Source organism: Notothenia rossii (assembly GCF_949606895.1).
Source record: "Notothenia rossii genome assembly, chromosome: 2".
In the NCBI taxonomy this organism is placed as follows: Eukaryota; Metazoa; Chordata; class Actinopteri; order Perciformes; family Nototheniidae; genus Notothenia; species Notothenia rossii.
In genome coordinates, this window is record NC_136904.1 from 20,585,322 (window position 1) to 20,610,238 (window position 24,917).

General features: G+C 38.9%; 1 protein-coding gene across 2 annotated transcripts; it reads right to left on the reverse strand.

Moving 5' to 3' along the window:
- Positions 1-222: 222 nt before the first annotated feature.
- slc39a13 (solute carrier family 39 member 13) lies at positions 223-22,651 on the reverse strand. 2 transcript variants are annotated; one of them, XM_079664076.1, is made up of 10 exons: positions 22,504-22,651; positions 21,199-21,564; positions 19,861-19,968; positions 16,057-16,211; positions 6,863-6,982; positions 4,803-4,892; positions 2,178-2,228; positions 1,892-2,024; positions 1,750-1,808; positions 223-1,001 (listed from the first exon to the last, which is right to left on the reverse strand). In XM_079664076.1, exons 2-10 carry the CDS (start codon positions 21,524-21,526, stop codon positions 930-932), a joined length of 1,116 nt encoding a protein of 371 aa, XP_079520202.1. In that variant the 5' UTR covers positions 21,527-21,564; positions 22,504-22,651; the 3' UTR covers positions 223-929. The 2 variants fall into 2 exon arrangements, with proteins under 2 accessions (XP_079520202.1, XP_079520201.1); XM_079664075.1 differs by having other exon boundaries at positions 1,709-1,808; positions 22,504-22,650.
- Between the last annotated feature and the right edge of the window lie 2,266 nt (positions 22,652-24,917).

Sequence of the window (24,917 nt, forward strand, 5' to 3'; positions counted from 1 at the left end):
GAGATCATTATAACAGCCCATTGAATATTCATAATAATCACATGCTAGTGTGGTTATGGCTATTATTAATAAACAGCGGTTTTTTGTCTCAAAAAGGTCTGAACATTTTGTTTATTTCCTTAGGTGTTGAAACCTTCACCAACAGCTGTGTCAACAATGCAGTGCTTTAAACAATCCTGTATAGTTATCGGTCCCTGGTTTCAAAGGATGCGAGGCAACAACTATAAGTATATCATTTTATTTCATTTATTTAAACTTTATTACAATTATTCACTCAGTAAAAGATCAGAAATGTGCAGACCACTCGAGTGAGAAAAATACAAAACAGACAAAAAACTAGTTTGGTGTAGAGTTGACATTATTGTAACAGGCCACCCTGACTTATTTCTTAATACAAAAATATGTAATGTGGGGGTGCACGTCTGAATAAACTATATTTAGCTTGTCTTATTTTCAATAAATATTTAGCAGATACATTAAAAGTAACAGTAACAATACATACAAAGTTTAAACAATTTAGGTTTGAATATTTTTTAAAGGAGGTTGTCCTTGTAGCTGTCTAATAATACCTGTTCTGTTATACCGGCACATCAGCTGTACCTGTGTAAATGTATGTGCAAAACAACATGATTGTCTGATCACCAATAGAAGACAATTTGGTAGAAAATATTCATACAAACTTCACTTGACTTCCTGCATGTTTAAGATTGGCACATTTGACTAGTGTCCAAATAAAATGTCCTGTCAGCAGATCAAAAAAGCTTTCCTTTGGGTCGTCCGTGCAAAAAGTGCCGTTCTTCTATCAGATGTTTTTCTTTGTAGTGTAACATGATGTTACGTTTCCAGGAATGAGAGGTACCAGATATGAGGGGTTGGTTGAGAGCTTTAGTGTTTGGTTAAGGCGAGATGGGGATTTCCTCAGCGTTCAGTCAACGATGGCAGAGAGCACAGCCATGACAGCCATGCCACAGAAGATTAGCAGGACATGCAGGAGGGACTGCCTGTGAAAGCAAAAACAAAGGGTACGGATTCAGACAGATTCAAGGACATAAAATAAATATGCCTGTTTCAACACCACAGAACAAGTTATACAATGTGTTGTTTGTAAATATCTTTCGGCAGAGTGCTGCAGGGATGATGTATTTCAGAAGGCTGACCCGTTTGTACAGCACATAACAAAAAGCCAACAGGATTTTGGATATTTGGAAAATAGATCCTTAGCAAACAAACAAACAAACAAACAAACAAACATGTCTGGTACTTATTTAGTTCCGCAAGATAATCTCCACATATTAACAGCACTTATATGTTTTTATGTCTCATTTAGCCACTATTCTATTTAAGACAAAGAAGTTTCAGAAATTCCAGAGTGGAGTATTTACTGACATGCAGTATTTTATGTTATGAACAAACTCTCAAAAACGTATTTTAAACACAGACCAAATTTCACGAATCTAACCAAAAACTAATTCAGAAAACCCAGCCTTAGTGCTATGGAACCATATTATATATGTGAAAAGCATAGACTGTTTATAAGAAGTGACCAAAAATATTGATCAACACATGTTTAGGCGATCAAAATGTTTTAATCAACTTCATAATGTGAAAACCCACTGTGAAAGGGTTATTTTTCAGACCCAGAGCAGCCTGCTTGCTCATAAGTAGGTCCTCTTTGTGTTTCTGATGCAAACAGGCACATAACCCATACCATAAACTGGACTCCTCCAGCAGATCAGGCACCACATTCACCATAGCTATGTAGAGGAAGCCTCCCGAGGTGAAAGGCAGTATCCAGGCAGTGGCATTTTCTAGGAAGGGAAGGAAATACTTCTATAAAACAGTATCCAGGTGACAAAAATGTATTTGATTGCTTGAATACTTAGAATCTTACCTGTGCCTTTTGGCGACTGAGCACACAGAGCGAAGCAAGCTCCCAAAACACCAACCAGCGCCGTGGACAGCTGCATGCAGGCTGCACTCCACCGGTCGAACCCGGCCCTCAGCAGGATGGCAAAGTCCCCCACCTGCAGATAAGGACAAGTCCCACAGCAGACAAATGGCATTACAGTCAGCGTGTTTACAACCACTGTAGCAGTCTGTTGTTTTCTATTACTTTCTGGTATTTAAACATAAAAGCCTCAGGTTGTAGAATGGAACCAAAGACTCTGTAATCTCACCTCATGGGGGATTTCATGGAGCAGGATGGCAAAGGTGGTAAGGTATCCAACCTGCAAGAAAAGATTCATTAACAATGTGCCCGGTATTATTAATAGGGAACTGTATTCTTGAAAGCACCCGTTGAGTAGAGTTCTAAGCTCTATGTGTTCAGCGAGCGGTGCATAGTGCAACGAAGGGAAATGTAGAAGAGCTGCTCAAAGAGCTGCAAAGCTGTGACAGCTTAAAGTCTTTTATAATTCCACATGAAGAGGATGATGAGATATCAGTTGTGAGAAAGTGTACTTATACACACACACGTCACATCTAGGTAAGAGGCTATTGAATACCTGCAGGTTGACAAAATAAATCATTTCAAGGATGAAAACTTGTTAGAGTTAGACAATAAGAGAAAAAAAGCCACAAGATAGAATAGAAACCTTCTTTCTTGGAATTTCTTAAAAATTGTTAAGGACATTATGGTAAAAGATCTCATTGTAGGAAATACATATTTTTTTATGAAACTATTAATATATAAACATTGGTTAAAATTACATTGAGTACCAGAAGCAACATTTATCCGGGTAATACCATTTGCTTTTTTCAGGTGGGCCAAAAATGTTAACATAGCTGAATGATGTAATGTGGTTTGTAGTTGAGCCAATAATATAATTAGAAAAATTAAATAAAGCCCTAGTACAATTTTGAACAGCTCCCTTTAAGTATAACACTTAAAGGTGGGGTATGTCATTTTGGAGAAACCAGCTCGAGTGTGCTAGAATTTGAAAATACACAACTGGAAAAAATCTGCCACTTCCTTCCAGAGCCCCTCCTCCAACACACACGACCAATGAGGGCACAAGATAAGTTTGTGCACAGATGGAAGGCTGACAGGCAGGTAGGCTATCCACCTGCTATCCAACCAGGCTATCCAACCAATCATTTTAGCCGGCCCAGCTAAAATAACTGGTTGTGCTTTTTACAGTACTACGGCTTCCACAGATAAATTTTTTAATGGATTTATTGTCAAAGCATTTAAGATATTCATTGCTATCGGGATTTTAAGAGCACTCCATGGAATATAACAAAAAGTGTTTCTGAAATAAATGACATGATCCTCATCTTTGTTAATAACTGATACAAATATATATTTTTTAAATCTTCAACAGCAATTCAGAATTAAAAACTGTGAACATCTTCATGTTTAATTAAAGTGCATTGATACAGATTATTTTTATTGCAGCATTACATTGTGGCAAAGTCACAGTGTGATAAATGTGCTTGAGAGTGAACAGAAAGCACCGGTGAGATGTCTTGTATGTGTACGTTTCAGACACCTTGTTAACTTCCTCTCTGGCACGGCGATGTGCGGTTCACGCTGCTAGCCTTATGTCCCTCCAGCTGGACTCTCTCCTTATAAAAGATATAAATATACAGTAACCTACCGAAGCCAGCATGTTACTGCAGTTTAGAGTGCACTTTTTTTTATCTAGCCTGTACGATAATTAAACAAAGTAAAGTTTTTAAATGAAAACGTTGGCTGTCCTGTAGTGATTGTCCACTTTCAGGACTGTAGCTCTGCTGATGCAACAGGTCTTCTGCACACACTGCCAAATTACCCAGATCCATTTCCTCTCTTCTCTTTTATTCAGTATTACTGCGCTCCTCCCCGGCTATTTTGCAGTTCTCTTGCATAACAGTTGATCTTTGAAGAGCAAACATGCTAAAGTATAGACTAATAAAATAATATTTACTCAGAATGGACCTTTAACAAATAGTCTTTAATTGTTTGGAGGCAGGCTTTGAGTACCAAAACCAATTATTTTCATGTGACATGTTCACAAATCCTAAAATGATCAAATGACTCTTTCTATCATTAGTAATATTAGAGAGTAGATAGAGTAATATTTGTAGTTTTCTAGGCTGTTGGCCAGGAATGAGTAATAATTAAGGGGTCAATCCATATTGACAATAACTAGCACTTAAAGGTCTATATTTGTAATATAATCTTAATCATCCGACCTACACAGTGACATGACAGACAGCTGCATGTCAGTTTAAGCAATTTATTTATCAGCCATGATTGTCAGTTCATAATAATGAGCTCATTTGGTTTGAGACCCCGGGGAGCGATTTCAACTGCAATTATACTTTATGAGACAAGGAGCTCATGTATAATAAATATGCATGCTGAGGACTTAATGTGAATGTAATCACATTCTCACATACGAGTCATTTGTTAGACCGGTGTGATTAGAAATGTAGACATCATGAGCACAAGACCCTGCTAACACACTGCTGATGACTGAAGCCTCAGGGCCATAACTGTTTTTCAACTCAATTTCCTGCTGGTTTTGTTTTTAGTTAAAGACATTTCACTATGAAATGTACCATGGAAAGTTATGTTTCAAGGGCTGACGGCATGTCATACTAACCTCGAGTTAGATATGCTTTCTTTTGAGATTGTCAAATCTTTATTGTAATATTTACAAGGCAAAGGATAAATCTATACCCAAGAGAAAAATGGAGACAAAGCATCCGAGCAACTTCTTTGTGTGTGCGTAAAACACATTTGAATTAGAAATATAGACATTGTAAGGTCACTCATTTCTTGTCTTTTATTTGTTAAAATGATCACAGTCTCTTACCTTTTTGCTAACCATAAAACTTCCCGCTACTGCCAGTCCGTGGGTGAAGTTGTCGATGCAGTTGGCCAGCAGGTTTAGGTATCCACTCGTCTGTGAGACACAAAATAAAAATGACACTCAAAAAGGTGAAGACTACAAGAAGTATGGTTTACTGGAAAGTTTTTTTTTTTAAATCTGTCACAGACTCATCTTATTTTATTTAATCGTTTATTTGGCAGGGACAATGCACGGTAATGAACACTTAAAACATTCTAATGTGTCAAGCGTAACAGTGCCAGATTTAGCTTTCAGCTAATTTCCATCCACAGTACCTCACATAAAAATATTTAAGAAATTTACATTTTACAAACATTGTAAAAACAAAATACATGTTATGCAAAAAGTGCAAGAGCAGCATACACACGTATTTATGACATGGTAATACAATATAGCAGCAACGACATGTAAAGTGCAAGAGAATATACAAGAGCTACATAAAGTGCAAGAAGAGATGCCCCTGTAATAAAATGCATTTAGCGGTGATTGCACGTCTGTTTGTTTCTCATCCATTCTTTGAGTTGACCTTTGAAGCTATTGAGAGTAGGACAATCCCGTATCTCAGTTGGGAGGCTATTCCAGAATGAGCTGCCTTCTGGTTTCTGACCTCGTGCAACGTCCAGTGTGTTTTTTGTGGATGAATTCCCCTAAGGGAGGGGGGGCCAGTCCATGTAAACATTTATAAAAAAAACACATACTTTAAAAGACTTACAATTGTCAAAACTCAAGGAATTGTGTTTATCTCGGATGGTACAGTGGTGGTATGAACAAGGCTTTCTGTCAAACACCTTGATAGCCCTCTTGTACAGCTGTTCTATGGGTTTAAGGTTTGTAGCACAAGCAAACGACCAGTTTGTAAAACAGTATTCAATGTGGGATAGAATCAAAAAGTGGAGGTGTGACTTTGCAGCATCGCCAGTTTTATCGACAACTTTGAATATGTTTCTTAAAAGTCAAGTTCGAGTCCAGTATGACTCCAAGATACTTGAACTGGGAGACTAGTTCTATTTCTGATCCGTTTAAAAACGCATGAGATCCTTCGATAAAATACAAGTGTGGTTAATTTCAAATTGGGCCTATTCAACACCCAATAATCGATATCTTGAACATTGTTTGTTTCAGTTTAAGTTACTCCCAGTTTTGTAGTCTGACCCATTTATACAAAAAAGGCTGTAAATGATCCTTTCCTCGCAGGAAACAAAAGGAAGCTGCTGATTATGTGCCACAATACCTCGGGCAAATAGTTGGTGTAGTATAAACATGTTAAATTATGTCCGTCCTCGCACCCTGTCTGTGCTGGGAAAAACCAAAGAAAGGGATGGGCCAATGCAGGACATTTCTCCATAATATGTTTCTTTTTGTGAATGTCTATTAAAAAAACATCAAGGTTAGATACAACCTCTTAATTTACTCACAACTGCAGATTTTGAAAGTGTTCAATTTCTGATTGGACATTTGTATAATTGATTTAATATTGGTACTAAACCACACTGAGATGTAATACATGACTGAATTTAAATGTACTCTTATGTTCATGTTATTTCGTTATGACATGTGTTCGTTCACAAGTCAGATACAGTGTAAAGGATTCCAGGGTTTATTTGCACACTTTGGTGATATGAGAAAGGTAAGGGTTGTCCTGCAGCAGCACTAAAGGACTAGTTCTGAAAATAAACATGAGAAATATTCCAAGATAAACTGTTAGAAATATATATATTTATGAGGTATTAGGCTGAGAATATTCAGGGTTTCTAAAGACCTTCAGTAATAAAAGGCATTTCTAAGTAAAACAGCATTTTAATTGCAATAGCAAAATGTACTTTAAAATAGCCAATAAGTCTTGTTGGTTTCATTAAGCCGTCCAATTTGCTGGTTCTGAAATAAACTAAAAGGAATCGGGTTGGATTATTAATGAAGCAAAAAGTGCTTTCTTACATACACAACCCATATCAAGTATTTACCCTTAGCGGTGTCTTTTATTTTTTAAATGTGTTGACTGGGAACGTTTTGGTTGTCAGAAGTACCTTGATCTTCTCTGATCTTCCCTGCAGACTCTGATGCTTCGAGGATTTCCATGACTCAGCAGGGTGCCCGTTTCTGAGTGATGCCGCTGCCTTTCCATGGGAAGCTGCATCAGACCGCAGCTTTGGAGGAAAGAGGAAGAAAAACAAGGCAAAAATAAACATATAGTCCCAGCCTCTTTTTTATATATAGCATTTCTTAAATAAATAATCCTTATGTTAGCATTGCCCATTAGTGTCCACCATCAGTAATATTCCCAGTCATTCTAAAAACAGACAGTCAATGCTAGCCTAGATTTAACAGCGCAATAAACATGGATTTTATTGTTGCTCCCACTGTGTGAGAATGGCTTTTAACTCCTGCTGGCAGAACAGCTGTTGAAGAAAGTCCTGATTATTTCTCTAACTTCCGATATGCTCAGGAATAACAGTCATTTGTACTTTTGCTGTATTTTTCAGACCTAACAGATGACCTTTAAACACCACTCAACATTTAACTATATATGATGAATATAAAAAGGAGAGACTGATTCATTTCAGGCTAAAGCCTCTGTTTTCCGAGAACAGACAACTTCCTTGTTCCCTCTTTCAGAAACCACTTATGTTGCCATTTAGACTGATAGGCAAATTAAATGAAAGGAAATAGCCTGCTGTCTTCTGGTCGCGGCGGGGACTTTTTTGCTCCATGTCTATGATTGAAGCATTAGGATGTAATAAAGCATTGAGGTTTTCCGGTCTGAGATTTGAGCAAAATTATCTCTTTAATATACCCGATTTAAATGACCTAGACATAAAGAAGGTGATTAAAACTCCTCTTCACATTTCCTACCAAGCATTGTAGCTCTCCACACATATCCATCAGAAACACTCTTTGGTTATATTTTCCCAACCACATATTTTAGGAGGAAGACATATTTTTAACCTGTCTTTCCCTCTCACTGCCACACTTTATTGTTGCCTCTGTCTGTAAGCTGAGTGCTCTCCTGTGGACAGTAAAATGGCTAAAAAAGCTATAAATAGTGACGGGAGGAGCTGAGCCGTGGATGCAAATCTTCTCCCTCACTGGAAATACAAATACAAGAGAGGGAAATGACAGCCTGCACAAACACTCTGCAACCAGCCATTCATGTCTACAAAGAAACCAAGCATTAATAAAGCGTCACATTTATAAATAGCATTACCAAGCAATAAACTCTCCCTTTGAAACCAGTTAACAAAACTAATTAACTAATTCAACCTAGTACAGAGTAAATATGTCTTATATGTTTAAATTTGCTCATTGATTAACCCATTTTTTCCCCAGAAGTGTGCTGCTCGGCTACGCATCGCGTCTCACTAAAACCCAGTTCAAATGCACGTTTAAGTGTATTGTGTCCTAATATCTGTCCTTCTTAACACTCAAACCGCCAGGGGTCGCTGTATACCTAAAACCGCCAACGGGTAAAATTGACCCGCTATTAGAATGCATTGATTTTCAAGGGACAATGTTCTTTTATTTATCATACTAGAACACAGGGTTAATAGTGAGTTTTGATCGCACAGGGATGACATTTATACCAATAGAATCTGTGGACTCTCAGCTTTTATGTTATATCTAGTTTGTGCAGATTGCATGAAGTATAAAATATTTATACGGTGAGTTATGTGCAAAGTGTCTCTATCTATCTATAACTATCTATCTATCTATCTATCTATCGATCGATCTATAACTATCTATCTCTCTCTCTCTCTCTATAAGGTACCGCAGTAGACAACAGCCGTTGCTATAGCAACACGTCATGTTTATGTTTACGCGCGAGATCCATAGCGCGAAAATCACTGCATTTTCTATAAGGTAAATATTACCCGCTGGCACTGATGGGTATAAATGGCAATTTTTTGGGCCATTTTTTCAATCTGACTTCATATTGACAATTTTTAACAACAGCGGGTGCTAGAAAACACACTTTCAGGAAAAGTCGGACTGGGAGACTTGAATATTTTATTGAAAAAAAGTTACATGCCATCAAGACACAGCTGCGGGTAAAATGTACCCATTGGCGGTTCTAGTGTTAAAGATCTCCTATCATGCTATTTTTAGGCATATATTATGGGTATCGGATATAGACAAATATATAAAAAACATGTCTATGATGTGTTTTACTCAAAATACCAAACAGATCACCCATTTAGCCATGCATCATAGCTCTTAGCTTTAAAAAAAATAAAATAATAATAATAAAAAATGAGGGGGTGGGAGCTAATGCCTGCTCAGAATTCTACCGAGATACTCATCTAAATGCTGCCGTCATGAAACGCCACCATGTTCCAAACCACATCAAGGATTATTTCTGAAACACTATGGAGCTCAAATGCTTTTTCTCTCACAGGTTTACCACAAGGTGAGTTCCTTTTTTTACACATACAGATGTAGCACGCTAGAATGCACTCCACCCAGCGGATTTAAACCAGAAACCCAAGGGATCCCAGTGGCTGAGATTTTAAATCCCTCCAACTATTTCCTGAGAGGGGCAGATTTCTCCATTTGCTCAATTGTGGGATTTAACCATGAGATGGCGCTTCATTCACAAAAACACAAAGACAACTGGGTGAACTTTGGTCTTCAGTTTGTTTCCTGAACTTTCAGTACTTCAGTAATGTTATTTGTTATGGTTTTCCCAGGCTACTATAACAAAAAAACATCAACATTTTAGATCAAATAAAGTATATCTAATCTTATTATCTTATTTGTAATTCAATAACATATAGTATTTATATATTAAATAATCATAATAATAATAATATAAAAGTTTACACTTCTTTATTGTTTATGCTCATACTTTTACCTTTACAATAGTTTGCTTGAATATGCAGTATATATTTTGTAATATTGTTGTGGTGTTTTTACACAGTACAGTAGATCAAAGTAAATCAACGTATACATTATCATGTATTATATTGTGTTGTATTATTAAAGTGGAGCTATCATGCTATATTTGAATAATATAGTGTAGGACCATACTAAGGCATATTTATACTTTTTATTTTTCAAAATACCAAAGATCATGGATTTTAGCCATTCCTCATTTCGCTCAATTTAACACTGTCTTTGCATGGGCTGATTCTGTGAGAACAGCACCATCTACAGGCCTGGTATATGTACTACAGCGTCTCCAGCGCTTTGGAGCGGCAATGTCCGTGGTTGTCTCCTCCTGATTGGTGGAGTTGGCCCAATAGCCGTAGCGCCAATTATGTGACGTCCAGTGTTGGGCAAGTTACTTTTAAAAAGTAACTAGTAATAGTTAAAGTTACTGCTCTCCAAAAAGTAACTAGTTACTTTATTAGTTACTAAATTATAAAAGTAACTAGTAACAAGTTACTTTACTTAAAAAATAATAACAATACAAATACAAGTTTTTGTGTTGTTTTTTGCTGACTAGTTCTCTGAAGGTAACAGGCTCGACCGTTGCGATGGGCAGCATGTCCTCAACAACATACCTGGCAATCTATTTAGTTGACTCTGGGTGACATGTGGCGATTTGAAATAATCGTTTTTTGGCTGTTTAGATGGTGTTGCTCCATCTGGGTCACTGCCGGTGGTTGAGACGGTGGGGTCTTTGGCGACTAGTTTTATAGCCCCATGTACATTAGTTAGGTGCTTCAGGAGATTGGCCATTGCTGTTATTCGATGTGGACAATGCTTTCTGTCCTGCAGAGTTTACATTTTACCGTAATATTTTTTGCGTCCTTTATCCCCACAAATTGAAAATAGTGGTTATATCTCCAAGTTGTAAATGCACTGCTGCTCTCACTGATACTTGCATCTGCCATTGTGTGTGTGTGTGTGTGTGTGCTGGTGGTGAGCGTTGCCGTGTGTGTGTGTGTGTGTGTGTGTGTGTATGTATGTATGTGTGTGTGTGTGTGTGTGTGTGTTAGCATTAGCAAGTGTTCGTGTGTGTGTATGTTCCCCATAAGGCAAGACCCGCCCAACTCTGTCTCTGATTGGCTTACCCTAACCCTAACCCCGCGTTAACCAATCATCACTCCTCTCTGGTTACTTTCACTTTTCAATGGTACTGTGAGAGGACATCGCTGTATTCGCCTGTAAGTTACATCCGCAGGGAGATTCGTTTCAGTTCCATCACATAATGTAACGCAGTAACACAACCCATTTAAATCACAGTAACTATAACGGCGTTACTTAATGGGAATAGGTAACTAGTAACGCTATTAGTTACCGCAAAAGTAGTTGCGTTACAGTAACGCGTTACAGTTACGCGTTACTTTGTAACGCGTTAGTCCCAACACTGGTGACGTCACAGAAGTGTCCAAATCTGGATCAGTCTTCATCAGATCTGTTGCAGCCCCTTTTTTAGAGATTTGGTTATGGAGGAAAATAGAGAGGGTTGTGTTTTCTGACACTTGGTGAGTTCCCTGGAACACCGGGGACACATCATTATGTATAAAATACGTACAAAAGTGCATTTTGCATGATAGGTCACCTTTAAGTAATATCATACATTAACCACATTGTAACATATGCCACATTGATGAACACATTTATGCGTCAATAATTACAACGGAGTATTTCTAAATATAAGTTGTAAAAATACTTATATGTATTTAATACTAAGAACGTAATGATTCATTTTACTTTCAAATGATAATACTTTTCACTTGGGCAATTGACAATTTTGAATGCAGGACATTTACTTCCAACACGTATTTTTACCTAGGTAAATAATCGGAATACTTCGTCCACCTCTGATTTTGGACCCTGTCAATGTTTTTAAAACTTTATTTAAATGTTGGATATTTCCACAGACCCTTTCAGACCGGCAATGCTGGAGAACAGAAGGGGGGGGATGGGAAAGTTGTGTCACATTCCGATGGCCCATTACTAGATTTGAAACAAAGACAGTCACAGCCCTGCATTGATCACCTTAAGGCCCAGATATACCGGCCAGTCACCTGAGAAGTCGCCGACGCCGACTGTTGCGTCGCCGGACTCTCCTGCGTATTTGCCGACTTTGCGCACTGGAACACACCGCAAATCCGAGCCGAGCACGTATGAACTGCGTATGCGGGAGTGGCAATAACTCTCCTTACCAGCAGGCGGCGGTAGTGTGTATTCATCATTCAAAGGAGGCAACAACCGGAACAACCGGGAGACAGAGAAGAAGAACAGACTCCGTGATATAAACAAACAACAAATAGCGTTTTTCTTTCCATTTTCACTCTCGTCCATTGAAAACATGAACGAACAGGAGCTCTATAAACCGATGAGGTGAAATAGCCGTCCGTGTGTGTTCCATCTTCCATTTTAAATCATTTGTTTACCTCCCTCACTTCCGTTAACGCTTCTCATGCACTGATTTGCTAGCTGAACAGCCAATCAGTGTTATCCCTTTGTCCGACTTCCGGTGGTGTTCCAGACGCCGATTCAACATGTTGAATCGGCAAGAAAAGGTGTCAGGTCGGCAGAAAAGACCCGACGGTGCGGCGCACACCACTCCGAATAGGGCGTGCCCAAGCTCATGTTCGGCCCGACTCCCATTTACTGCCGATTTCGGGCCGGTGTATCTGGGCCTTTAAGGGAGCTGTGGGGGGTGGTGAACGGTACATGGTCAATGCTTGTTTATAAATGTTTGCCAATCAGACATGGACCAAAAAAAGGATCAGTCTATGTGTCGAGGGGGGACTAGAGACGCCCCTCTGTCTTTACAGCCATGGTCCGGTCTGACAGCGCTCAGCTGCAGAGGAAGAGATAGAGCACTGCTCTAAACAAAGTCAAAAATAATATATCCAAAACGGAATAAATATTATTATTATTATTAATACGTTAAGTCTTGTTCATTGTTTCTCACTTCTATAAAATGTTTGATATTTCCACAGACCCTTTCATACCGGCAATGCGCGATGGAAGCAACAGGAACTGCGACAGCATAAATATGCAAACCCAAACCTACAGTTAAACTTTACTGCTGGAGAAGAGAGAACACAGGGGGGTGGGAGATCACAGGGGGGTGAGAGCTGTGGCTGATGGGCCATTAGGTGTGTAAACAAAGAGAGTCACACACAGCCCCCGCTGATCAGCTGATCACCTACTGAGACCCCATTTACACGGGAACGCAAACGAAACATAAACAAACCGAATATGATATCAAAAAAGTATTCCGTTCACACGAGACCGCTCGAAAGCGCTGGAGACGCTGTAGTACATATGTCGGGCCTGTAAGTGGTGCTGTACTTCCGCACGAGACCGCTCGAAAGTGCTGTAGTACATATGCCGGGCCTGGAAGTGGCGCTGCACTTCCGCCACAAAATACACCACAAGCAGCGAAGAAGACCCCCGAGCACGGTTGCCCTTCTGATTATTCTCCGCGATGGATTTAGCAACATGTAGTTCTCCATGTCAGAATCAGAATACCTTTATTAGTCCCACAGAGGGGAAATTTGCAGCGTTACAGCAGGAAAGAGCCACAGACATGTCCACTTGTTGTTGATGGTTGTGGTAGAGGAGCTGTAGATTTTGCACTAACATCTGTAGCATGGTCAGTAGCAGTAGCCAGTAGCTACTAACAGTAGCTACTGACCATGCTACAGCAGTGAGCAGCAGAGGTGGGGAGAGGTGGGGCTATGGCTTCATCGTTATCAGGAAAATGATCGTATAGGACGTACACACAGAGCCGTTTGGCCCCCCAGAGCGTTCCATCTGCAGATCTATCCACCTTGGGACCAGTTATCGATTTAGGGGTTACGGCTTTGTGTGGACGAACAGGCTATACGGAAGAGAAAAGTAGCGGATACAACCGTTTTCGTTCCCGTTTTAACAGCTCATGAGAGCTGCCGAGTTTCACTTGGACCCCATTTACACGGGAACGCAAACGAACCGAATTCGATATCAAAATAGTCTTCCGTTCACGCCAACAGAATAGACCAGGGCTCAACGCTAACTTTTAAAAGTGGTTGCCAGGCTGGCAACCAGGCATCAGCCATTTTTTGCCACCTTATATTTTAAATAATTAAGATACTATACATTTATACATCAACTTAATAATGAAAATGTGACACAAAAGAATGTTCAAATGCTTTACATTAAGTAATTAACACAATTATTTGAAACTTAAGTGGTAGTAAACTTGTCCACCCTCAATTGCTGGGATACAAAATACCAGTAGTGCAGCTGTTGTCATGTTCTTCACAGATCCCTCAAATGAATTGAGCAAGTCACTAGTTTCAAATGTGGGTTTTCTTGACCTTTGTGCTGATCCCCACCAAAGATCCATTGGCCCTTCAGCATTGAAGTCGTGGATTGGCCAGACTAATACATTTCTAATGTTAAATAAATGAAAACCATTCACAGTTAAGAATTAGATATTAATTATTAATGCTGTAAATTACCTTTAATATGTCTAACTATATTTTAAATGTGTTACATTTTTATAGAAGTGATTATATTTGTATGCCAATATTTTCCTATGGTAAAGTTTCGTTTAGCACTTTTATTTTGGTAGTAATAAGATCGGGACTCTTATTTTGAAGGAACTTTTACCGGAAGTGAATGGACAACGGAGCAGAATGTTTCGCCTCCCAAGACTTTACACATTTCCTCTTTGCTTTTCGTTCAGGTTCATCTTGCGCTTTATCAGTTGAATCACTTTGAACATTCGTCTGAGATGTTGAAGCGTTGGCCGAACTTTTTACCGCTAACTATTTTGGGGTGCACATTTAGCTGTTTGCTGTCCTTATTTCTTCATGTTAAAAAGTGGTGGCCAACCAAAGGCCAAGAAGTGGTTGAAATTTTTTCTGAATGGTTGCCAATGGCAACCTGGCAACCGTTACTGTCGAGCCCTGAGCATTGATCTTCTCATCTAACTGCTAGAGGATATTACTGATAGCAGGGCTGCCAACCCTCATGCATTGAGCGTGAGAGTCACGCAATTAACCCATATCTCACGCACTCACGCCACACATGCCTTTCCTCACGCTAAGTTTTTGTCTAAAATAAATGTATATAAATATAAAAATAAAGTGAAGGAACAGCAAACCAAGCAGTCTACGAAATGAGACGGTCTTCTGACTTAGTTCAGTAAAGTTGGAACGATATTGGGAGATTCGGATTTCACGGATCAATAACTCATGAACAAAACGTTAATCAGACACAAATGACGTCTCCTAAGTACCGTGGTAAGGTTGACAACGAACTAGATTCACATTTTGATTAAAAAAAAGCCAATACGCGCCGTCCTCCAAGCTGGACACATTACATTGGTCTCTATCCGCAGCCGGAGAAGAAACGAATGCTCAGGGACCGTCTGCAAAGTGCAACTCCGAAAAAAGAGAATATAATATTCAATCACTATTATACAGTATATTTCTACCAAACTCACTACACACATCAATAGTCTCCTGTGTGTCATACCACAGCAAGAAGTTTGGAAGAATATGCTTTTGAATAATTTTGGCTAATATTTATAGTGTAAAATCTTAAATAAGTATGGCATCATCTTCAATAACTTTACTACTATACAGTATATTTCTACCAAACTCACTAATTGCATTGTTGTTGTTAGCATCTGGTTAGCTAGCTGCGCTAACGGATATTAGAAGTTGTTTCTAAAACAAGGAGAGGGAGAGCTCTGTCCTGTCAGACTGAGAGAGATAACTACAGCTCAGTGAGGTAAGGGACTCTCTGAGGGTTTAGATAGTTAACTTTAGTCTATTATCTCAGTGGATCTCAAACGGTTTGGTCACCATTTATGAGAATAAATGAAAAACAGTTATGAAATACTGTATGACAGTAAAACAAGAATACAGTTTAAAACGGGAGTGATTTGTAAAATATCCATAAAGAAAAAGAAAATCTGTTTCCAGTTCTGTTTCATATGGATGTTGAGAGATGTATCCATAGATCTCTCAATGTTGCTTTCAAAGTGCACCAGATTGATGAATTTTCGGTTCACCAAAAAAAAGTCTCACTCCAAGCTGAACTCAAATGTTGGCAGCTCTGCTGATAGCCCGGGTGCAGAATAGGTCATCGGATGCTACAATAACCCAAACACTGAATAGAAATATGCAGGATCATGCACTAACAAGGCAAGCATACCTATGACAACAGATAAGTGAAGGCTTGTAACGACACGTCTGTGCTCAGTGAGCTCCTGTGGAAGCATTGAGCATATTCTTCTTTAATCATTTCAGCTTAAAATACTTACAGCATTGTTAGAGTTCAGGTCTGAGTTGGAAGTGGGCTCCTCCTCCTCCTCTTCCTTGCTGTCTTGGTCTGGGAACATCTTCTCCAGGATCAGGAAAGCCAAAAGGCCAGCAATTACCCACAAGCCCTGGGTCATGTAGTGGTTGTGTTTACCAGCTAGGATGGAAGCAGAGAGATTGTACATGAGAATATGTGAGAAAGTGCATGTAGTTATAACTGCAACCGAGAGTTGCAACTAAAATGTTAACTTAAAGATAAATTAATACAATCTCATTACAACTCAAAGTAATGTCATATCTGAAGAGCGACTGTTCCGAAATGACGTTCACTGACAATACCAAACTTTAATGTGTTTAAGTAGGTTTAAAGGTCCCCTATTATACTGTTTTTCCTCAATATATTATAGGTCTCAGATAGGGGTGGGCGATATTGAAAAATATATTATCACAATATTTTTCAAGCAGTATCACGATAGACGATATATATCACGATATTTTTTCATGTCGGTTAGTATGGTTATTTTTCCAGTTACTTAACAGTACAACCACCTACAAGGTAACAGAAACTAAAACAAAAAGGAGTGACAAACCAAAATAGCATTTCAAGCTGGTTTTATTGCTGAAATGTATCCCTGAATGAACAATTCAACATTTTGATATGGCTTCAAGGCACAGTTTCTCAGTATAAAAATGAACTTTCTGAGGTAGCACTAGCAGTGAACATCAATAAACATCAATGAGGAAAAGTCAGTGCCAAACAATTAAAATGTAAACTTTAGACTTGAAGTGCAATAAAAGACTTTAGCATAACTGAAGGGAAAAACTATATAAATACCTTATTAATAAAATAAAAATATAAGCCAACAGAATCAAACAAGACAATAAATAAAGTGCAATACGGTCTGAATCCTGACTAGACAGCTTTAGAGCATGTCTTTCACATCAGTTTTTTTTTTCAAATTTCTTTTTTTTCAAATATATATTTTTTTATCATTATAGATACGATATCTCTGAAAAAGCATATCGTGGAGACCTAATGTCGTCACGACGATATATATCGTTATATCGCCCACCCCTAGTCTCAGATATATACAAAACATGTCTCTGAAGTGTTTGGCTCGAAATACCAAACAGATCGTGCATTGTAGCATCCCATAATCCCCTCTGTTTCAGCCCTGTTTCAAAAGTGCTGATTCTCTGTCTGTTACTTTAGATGAAAATAAGGAGCCACTCCCCACACCCCTCTGAGAGATATTTGGTTAAAAAGAACACAATGCTGCTCTAGGAGGAGATTCAGGTGATAAGGGGGGGGGGGGGGTGTTACATTGGTTGGTGATTGGCTAATAGTTACACATATAGGTGACCTTTAAAGCGGAGTAATTATAATTAGAGGTGTATTGATTCTGACATTGGGACCTAAACCTGGGGCACAATAGAGCCCTTCATGCCCCAAAGCATTATAAATAAATGGCCCGCTGGCCCGGAGGCACTATTTAGACAGCCCGGGCCCACATAAGTACTTTCCACGTGCCCCTAAACATATTGTTTTAAACACAAACATTTCCTGTGGTATTGGTATTTTGACAAGCAATTTTGATAAATTAATTTGTTTATTAACGCTACAACATAGCGTTTCGTCAGGCGGTTGTCGCTGTTTGCTGCGGAGTAGCGCAGCGCGAGCAGGCTCCCGTGCGCAGGAGAGCACTCTTTCACTACAGACTTCCTCGCCACCTAACCATTAGCCAAAATGTTTTTAATACCCCGGCCAAGCGCCGGGCAAAAAACTATCTGAAAATAAAAGAAAGTCACCGGAGGAGTTAAAGGAGTGAGAAGGAGAATGAGAAGAAGAGGGAGAGAACGGCCACACTGGCTTGATCGATGGAGTTGGCTTCAATATGATGATATAAACAAGGTCTTCTGTCGGCTCTGTACATCAAGCCCAACCTATGCTGACAAGTAAGTGAAGAGTAGAAAATATAAAAGGTATATTCGCTATAGGGAAATGTCCCAGCAGTTTAGGATAATGAAGGTTCTAATCTAGGCTATTACATATTTCCAACTCCTAGCTATGTAACGATACCAAAAACTCACGGTACGATAATATCGCGATAAAAAGTCAAAAAATAAAGGGAAAAAACAGTGAATTTAAAAAGATTTTTTTTTTTTCTTTATTAAATAATAAATCTGATTTGTCGAGCATTTTAGTAGGGTAATAGCATTTTAAAGTTTCAACAATATAATAATCAGACCCTGCAATAGAATAAATCTAGTTTCACTTTAGTTTTTCAAGTAACTCAACTCTAACTCACGAACTCACTCAGCATCATCAAGGTTATCTTTTAGGAATATGAGCATGTCCACATTTCCAGGTAGAAGCTGGGATGTTTGGGCGTTTACAATATCCCCTGCTGTGGAAAAAACTCTCTTGCTTGGTACTGATGTTGCTGGGACAGAGAGATATGCTTTGGCCATGGGTGACAGCAGTGGGTAAAAATGTGCATTGTCTCTCCACCACTTCAAAAACAATACAGTTTTTGCCAAGAAGGTGAGGCTTATTGACAAGGCGAGATATAAATATACTGTTGGTACTTGTCAATGTCTCTAGGTATGTACATGTAGCCCTGTAAATACCATGTCCTTTTGTGTTATCTGTTGTTGTTTTATGTTCATGTTGTAACCTACTTGCTGCCATGTTGGACAGGTCTCCCTTGAAAAAGAGATTGATGATCTCAATGTGACCGTTTGGTTAAATAAAGGTTTAAAAAATTTAAATTAAAAACTAAAAATGTGTATTTAAATTAAAAATCTAAATAAATCGCGGTAGATTTTTTCAGTCTCAAAACGGTATTGAGACATTTATTTACCGCGATATCTCGTTACATCCCTACTAACTCCTTATAATGACACGAAGGCAGAAAGCACATTATACAAATAATAATACTCATAATAATGATAATAGCAGATATTCTTTTTTTTAACAATGACAACAATATAATTATTTTACTAAACCAAATATTAACAATTGAGGAAAATGAGAAAGAACTGATGATTCAAATGTTGTAGTACAAGTAGGAATATAGTTTGTGCATAAATTACTATTACAACAAATGTGTTAATTTTCTTCATTATTAGTCGATTTCTTGGAAGAATGCTCTTAGGTCAACGCTTACAATGGTGGAGCCAGTGATAATGAACCGGGCAAGTGGAATTTTACCCTTAATGTCTACCCCCAGCCAAAAGGCAGTCGTTCTAAAAACTGGACTTCTCTTGATTCCTGCTAAAACAGAACTGCAGTTCAATTTATGTGAAATGTCATAACTAGCATATGAATTCCTGACTGATTGCCGAAAACATGTTTCGTGAGATCACAGTCACCAAATGCTTATCAGTTTTCCTTGAGTTTTAGTGGTTGTTTGCCCCAAATTGGAAGTAATTGCCTCCAGCCGCCCCTGAAAAAGGACAATGTGACGGAAGGACAACCTGAAGACAAAATGCCTCAGTGCAAATTTTTCAAATTAACCCCCGCCCGCAAACACACAAAAAGCTGAGGTCTGAAAAGTAACGTTACATTCCTACTAATGTCCACAGTAATGACATTTACATGTCTAATATGTGTAATATGTAATTCTATAGCGCTTTGAGCACCTGTAAAAGCGCTCTAATAAAAAATGTAATGCATTGTTATTATTATTATTATTAGTACTAATAAAGACAGTTTAACAGTTTGACAGTTCTCCTAACTAAAGAGCAGTCAAATAAATAACATGTCTGTGGCTGGTGTTGGTATTGGTGGAGAGGAGACCCACCTGAAGAGCCAGGGAGCGCCCACGCCTCAGGAAGGAGGTGAAGGAATACATCACCAAGGAGACCACCAATAGCAAAGCTCAACAGCTGCTTCAGCTTCCGACCACCAGCTGAGAAAACACATTAGAAAAAAGGTAGCAATTAGGCTACATGATGCTTTTAATAAAAATGTAACAATAACTTTATTTACAGCTTCACAGTTTCTTTCTCCTCCATTTAGAAGGCAGCATTTCTACATTTCATTTTTTATTTTTTTAACATTTTTTTTTCTGCTTTAGGAGTTTCCTCAGTAATGACTAACCTCTGGTCAGGACTGCACTTGAAACCCACCAGCCTAAAATAAATCATGAAAATGAATGCCACATTCTTGTGGGTGGGGCCACTCAAGAGGCCACTGGCTGACCTATATTAACAGAGGCCTGGTTATTGAAATATTGTAAAGGTTTTCATTGATGTCAAAGGAAGAAACTCACAAACTTTGGTGGTTGACTACTAGACGTCTCATCTAGTGCTGCTAGAAGGTAACCATTTTCATGATATCTCAACATCTTCAACATGTAATGGACACTTTTGCTTTCCCAACAGACAATGTATAATCCTAATGACTTTAATCAGAGAGCAACCTGCCTTCATAGACTTTATTTTTCTCCACTGTGTATTTTTCCATTCAAGTTAGTTGATGTTGAACTGGATTACCTTCAAACTGACAGCTGGACAATATTACTATTAAGTACAAAAAACATGTCTTGCTACTGATTTTTTTATTTAATTGGAAGAAACGTTTACTGTAAATGTACCTAATTTAACGTTTTAAAGTCGTTAGTGTCTTTTATATACTTCAATATAAGGACATGGTTATTCAAAGAAAAATGCATTCAGTTTTCCAAGTACTTGGAGAGCCGATTTCATAGGATCTTTAAAAATGTACACCATCTACAATTTTATACCATCAAGAGGGTGGATCTGGTTAAAGACTGGCTGACAAAGACCAAGAACCACTTCTTGTTGATGCCACTGAGGTTACTTCCACTTGTTAAAGGGTGTAGAGGGCAAATATTTACAATCGAGCCACTAAAGAGCTGGCATTTGACGTAGATATAGATGATGGGTTAATGAGGCGCAATAATTTCTCTCTTTAACAGCAGATATTTGAACCTTGAACTGTTCTGCTTTCACCACTGCAGTCTTTTCTAAGTTTGAGAGGTGTTTAACAGATGCATGGCGTTATCTGTGTTCCTTTGACATGCATATATTGAAATACTAAACCTAGCATATCAATCATTATTGAATTAGGCAAAACTATTGATAGTATTATATGTTTACCTGCTGCCATCTCTTACCTTCTGATTTGAGGGCTGCTCCAGCTTCAATGGGAATCACCAGAAGAGGTAAAATCCCAGTGAGACCGACAGCAACAGAGCCCACGAGCGACAGGAGCCAGACATGAGCCTGTTCGCTGGATAAGAAGTTCGATATTTCACGGTAGCCTGGGAGTCCGTCTGTCAGGCCGAGGCCCGGTCCAGCAGCCGAGGCTGTGGCCTGAGCCATAGCTGTTTGTGTCATCTTGTGGCTACTTAAGGCCCCCCTGGAGGTCAGCACCAGCAGAGTGACTGGGATAAACAGAGCAGCTACAGCCCAGCTGGGCTTCTTACAGCTTACACCTTTCATCCGTCACACGGTCCAGAAAGCACTTGCAACTAGTAATGCTGCAAGAGGACAAACACAGAGGTGACACGTTGAAACAAACAGGCATCTCCTGCAATTTATCTAACGTCCACGAACATTGTAAATAGCCATTTTATTAAGGCACTCACAATTATGTTCAATACTCGATACATTTCGTGTGTGGTTTGGTACGTTAATCAGAAGAAAGTCCTGTCACAGTATCCTAGAGCCAAGGTGGTCTTCAAATAGCTTGTTTACTATGCCTGACTAAACCAAAATCATCCCAATCAAAAAGCTGGAATCAGCTCACTTGCACTGTTGCCAAACAAATGTTCTGTAATTTTCAACCAGATGTAAATTGTTGTCAATCTGACCAGAGGCTGGGCCATGCTGTAATAAAAGTAAAGTTGTGCCAGGAAAAGAAAAGTCCAGAAATACCAGACTGCTTCCCTTTGGCAGCTGCCTGTGGAAATCCTGGCCATGCCTCACTCATAGGTACCGTTACAGGGAAAGGTTTAAGCTGAAAACTATTTGCAAACAAGTATTAATATGAAGCAGAAAGGTTGCAACAGTAACAACAGATGTTTATAAGTGTTTTAAAATCATCTGCTGCTCATCATGCTCCTGTGTGTGGAGTTAGTAGCACCGACTCGACCATAAGACAGAAAACACGTTACATTTCCACAATATGAACTAAACAGTACAAGAAAACACCACACAGCTAAACAACTCGTGAAGTAAACATTGCGTTGAAAGCTTTTGGGAGCGACTTAGTGAGTTAGCTCCGTGGATAAAAGTTAGCAGGCTAGCGTTAGCCTGTAAACACTGAGACCTGCTGCACACATTAGCTGCGACAGATGCAATCTCTGCAAAACAACACTATCTCTTGTAACATCAGTTCGAGTAAGTTAGTGATAACAGTACGGGCCGAAAGAGGCATACAAAAACGACGTTACTGTGACATTTTCGGTTATAAATACCTTGTGGTTTCTGCAGTCTGTGCTCCAGTGTGTCCCTGCCACCCAGGCCGGTGTGATGAAGGCTGACTCTTCCGAGCAGGATCCGCGAGCTGCAGTAGTCACCACGGCTCTCCAAAACAGCCACGTGTCAGGATCCTGGAGGGGAAAACACCATAAACAGGAGAGGAGACTCAGGACATGGATCCCGCCCATCCCGCCCCACTCAACATTTCAGGAAGTAACTTTATTTTTTGCCCCAAGGACACTAATTCATTTTCCACACCCAGGAGCAGATGTATTGTAAAAAGTTAAAATGAGCGAACCCCATGAACTCATCTGGCAGTTTTCAGGCCTAAAGGCTACATTAGCTGGCAAGAAAGTATTTGATGTTCAAATGTAGGCACATTTAACACACAGTCACAGAATCCAATACATTGAATCTGAAATCACAGCATTTAACCAAACCAAATCAGTGCTATAGTCAAGTCCTTTAGGAGATGTTCCAGATTTTTTGAAGGATTCAACATACGCACCCCATATTATTTTAATGTTAACAAAGTAGCCTAACATAGATTAACCTTTCACTACAGATTTTTTCTTATAATTTTCCACAGGTACCGCCTGCATGGACAACAGCGCTTTGCTGAGATGGGGCCCTTGAGAACATCATTGATGATAGGCCTGCACCAATACACTCCCCACGGTAGCTTGTGTACCACAGAAGCTGTTTTGAGACCTTTGATGGGTGTTTATATGTCTTTCTGTAGACATATTTGTTCAGCGCCAGTGTCACAACTGTGCAACATGCAGTCCTATATATTTGGAGTTTTGCCAGGATTTTATTTAATCGATTCTGTCCTTCTTTGTGCTAAAAAATTCACAGTTTAAAATATAAAATAACAGCCTCAAATAAATTAATGTTTCAGTAGTTTACTGCCACCCTACATGAGCCCACACTCAAATAACTGAAGAACATGACTATTCAACACCAATTGACTCTCTTTTAAACTTCATCACACACCTCATATTTAATATCCTAAGTCTTCAGATTTTGGATCATTTCTAATTAAGACATTTATTAATCATTTCTGGTAAATCCAGCCTGTGGGTTTGGATAGGATTTGAAGAGAGTCTGATTGTTACATTGTTTGTTTCTGAACCCAAGCTAACAAACAATTTATAACCCTGGAACCAAACCATTCAAGTTTCACAGTGCTTCATATTGAGAATGTGTTGCAGTAATGAGCTTTAGATAGTTTATTTCAAGTAGACAAACAACAAGTAGCCTGGCAAAACAATATGAAGGTTTAACTGGTAAGACTCAGAGCCACACCATCCTCGTAACAATGTTCTTTCTGGTATAAATATTCCAGTTGAAATTGATCAAATGGGGTTTATTAATAAACTGCACAAGCTACATGAGATGTGTGCAGTTCAGAAACCAGGCAGGGGTCCAACAGAGAAATTACAGACCCTTTGTGTATCAATAAGTGTGTTTCACACACAGCTCAGTCTCTGTCAGGAGGGGTAGTTATCTTGTAGCCTGCAAATATCCAATACAATATACATGTACTTTTCACCCCTAACATATCTGACACCTGTAGTGTTGGCGTGCTAGTTACAGTACTTTGACTTAACATAAAACACATGATAACCTTATACGGGAAAATGCGTTCTTTTCGAATAATCTAGTGGTTGGCACCCTTTGTGAGCCAAAACAAGAAGTGTCATGTTTGAGCTCCTGGTAGTCTTGTACTAACTCAATTTGACTAAATCCTGAACTTAATCAATTAAAATGTAAATAAACTTGCTCCAGCTCAAGCAGCTACAATAGTGACATGCTATTTACAATACTGCATCAGTATTAATCTTACAATATGAGATCATGAATGAGATCATTTTGCTGTCACTACTTTTGTAATATTTTGGAGTTTGTTGGATTTGAATGCAGAACTTTTACTTATAGTGGAACAGTTTGTTGCTAGATAGTTTAACCATCTCAAAAGCCTAAATATGTTCTTCTCTTTTAAAATAGTGAGTCATTGGAAGTATTTGATCTGTTTTGTGTTTAGCACCTGTCAGAGTTCACAGCAAGCATTTTGCTCATTTAGGGCCCTACAGGTAGTCAAAACTGCATCACAACCTCACCTCTAGAAGATGTACTGCTCTTAATAAACAGCGCTGGCCAGCAGGTGGTGCATGTGACAGGAGTTTACTGCATAAATGATGGTAAGACATGTGCCCCGACAACTGCCAAGAGACACATCTTGTTATATTATGACAGCAATAACACTCTATCTGCTTTTAAGCTTGTTTTGCACTTAACACAACTAAACAGTCTCTTACAGTAGAAATGCTTGTCCACCCTTGTTTCCGTTCCTTTTCATTTTAAAATACATTTTTTGTAAAACTTGTTAACTTACTTTATTACAGCT

Coding starts and splice junctions, on each gene's coding strand:
- slc39a13 (XM_079664075.1), bottom strand. CDS start 21,526: ATGAAAGGTGTAAGCTGTAAGAAGCCCAGCTGGGCTGTAGCTGCTCTG. Junction 4,893..6,862: donor GAAGATCAGAGAAGATCAAG/GTACTTCTGACA, acceptor TGTGTCTCACAG/ACGAGTGGATACCTAAACCT. Junction 1,002..1,708: donor CTGGAGGAGTCCAGTTTATG/GTATGGGTTATG, acceptor TTGCTTTCACAG/GCAGTCCCTCCTGCATGTCC.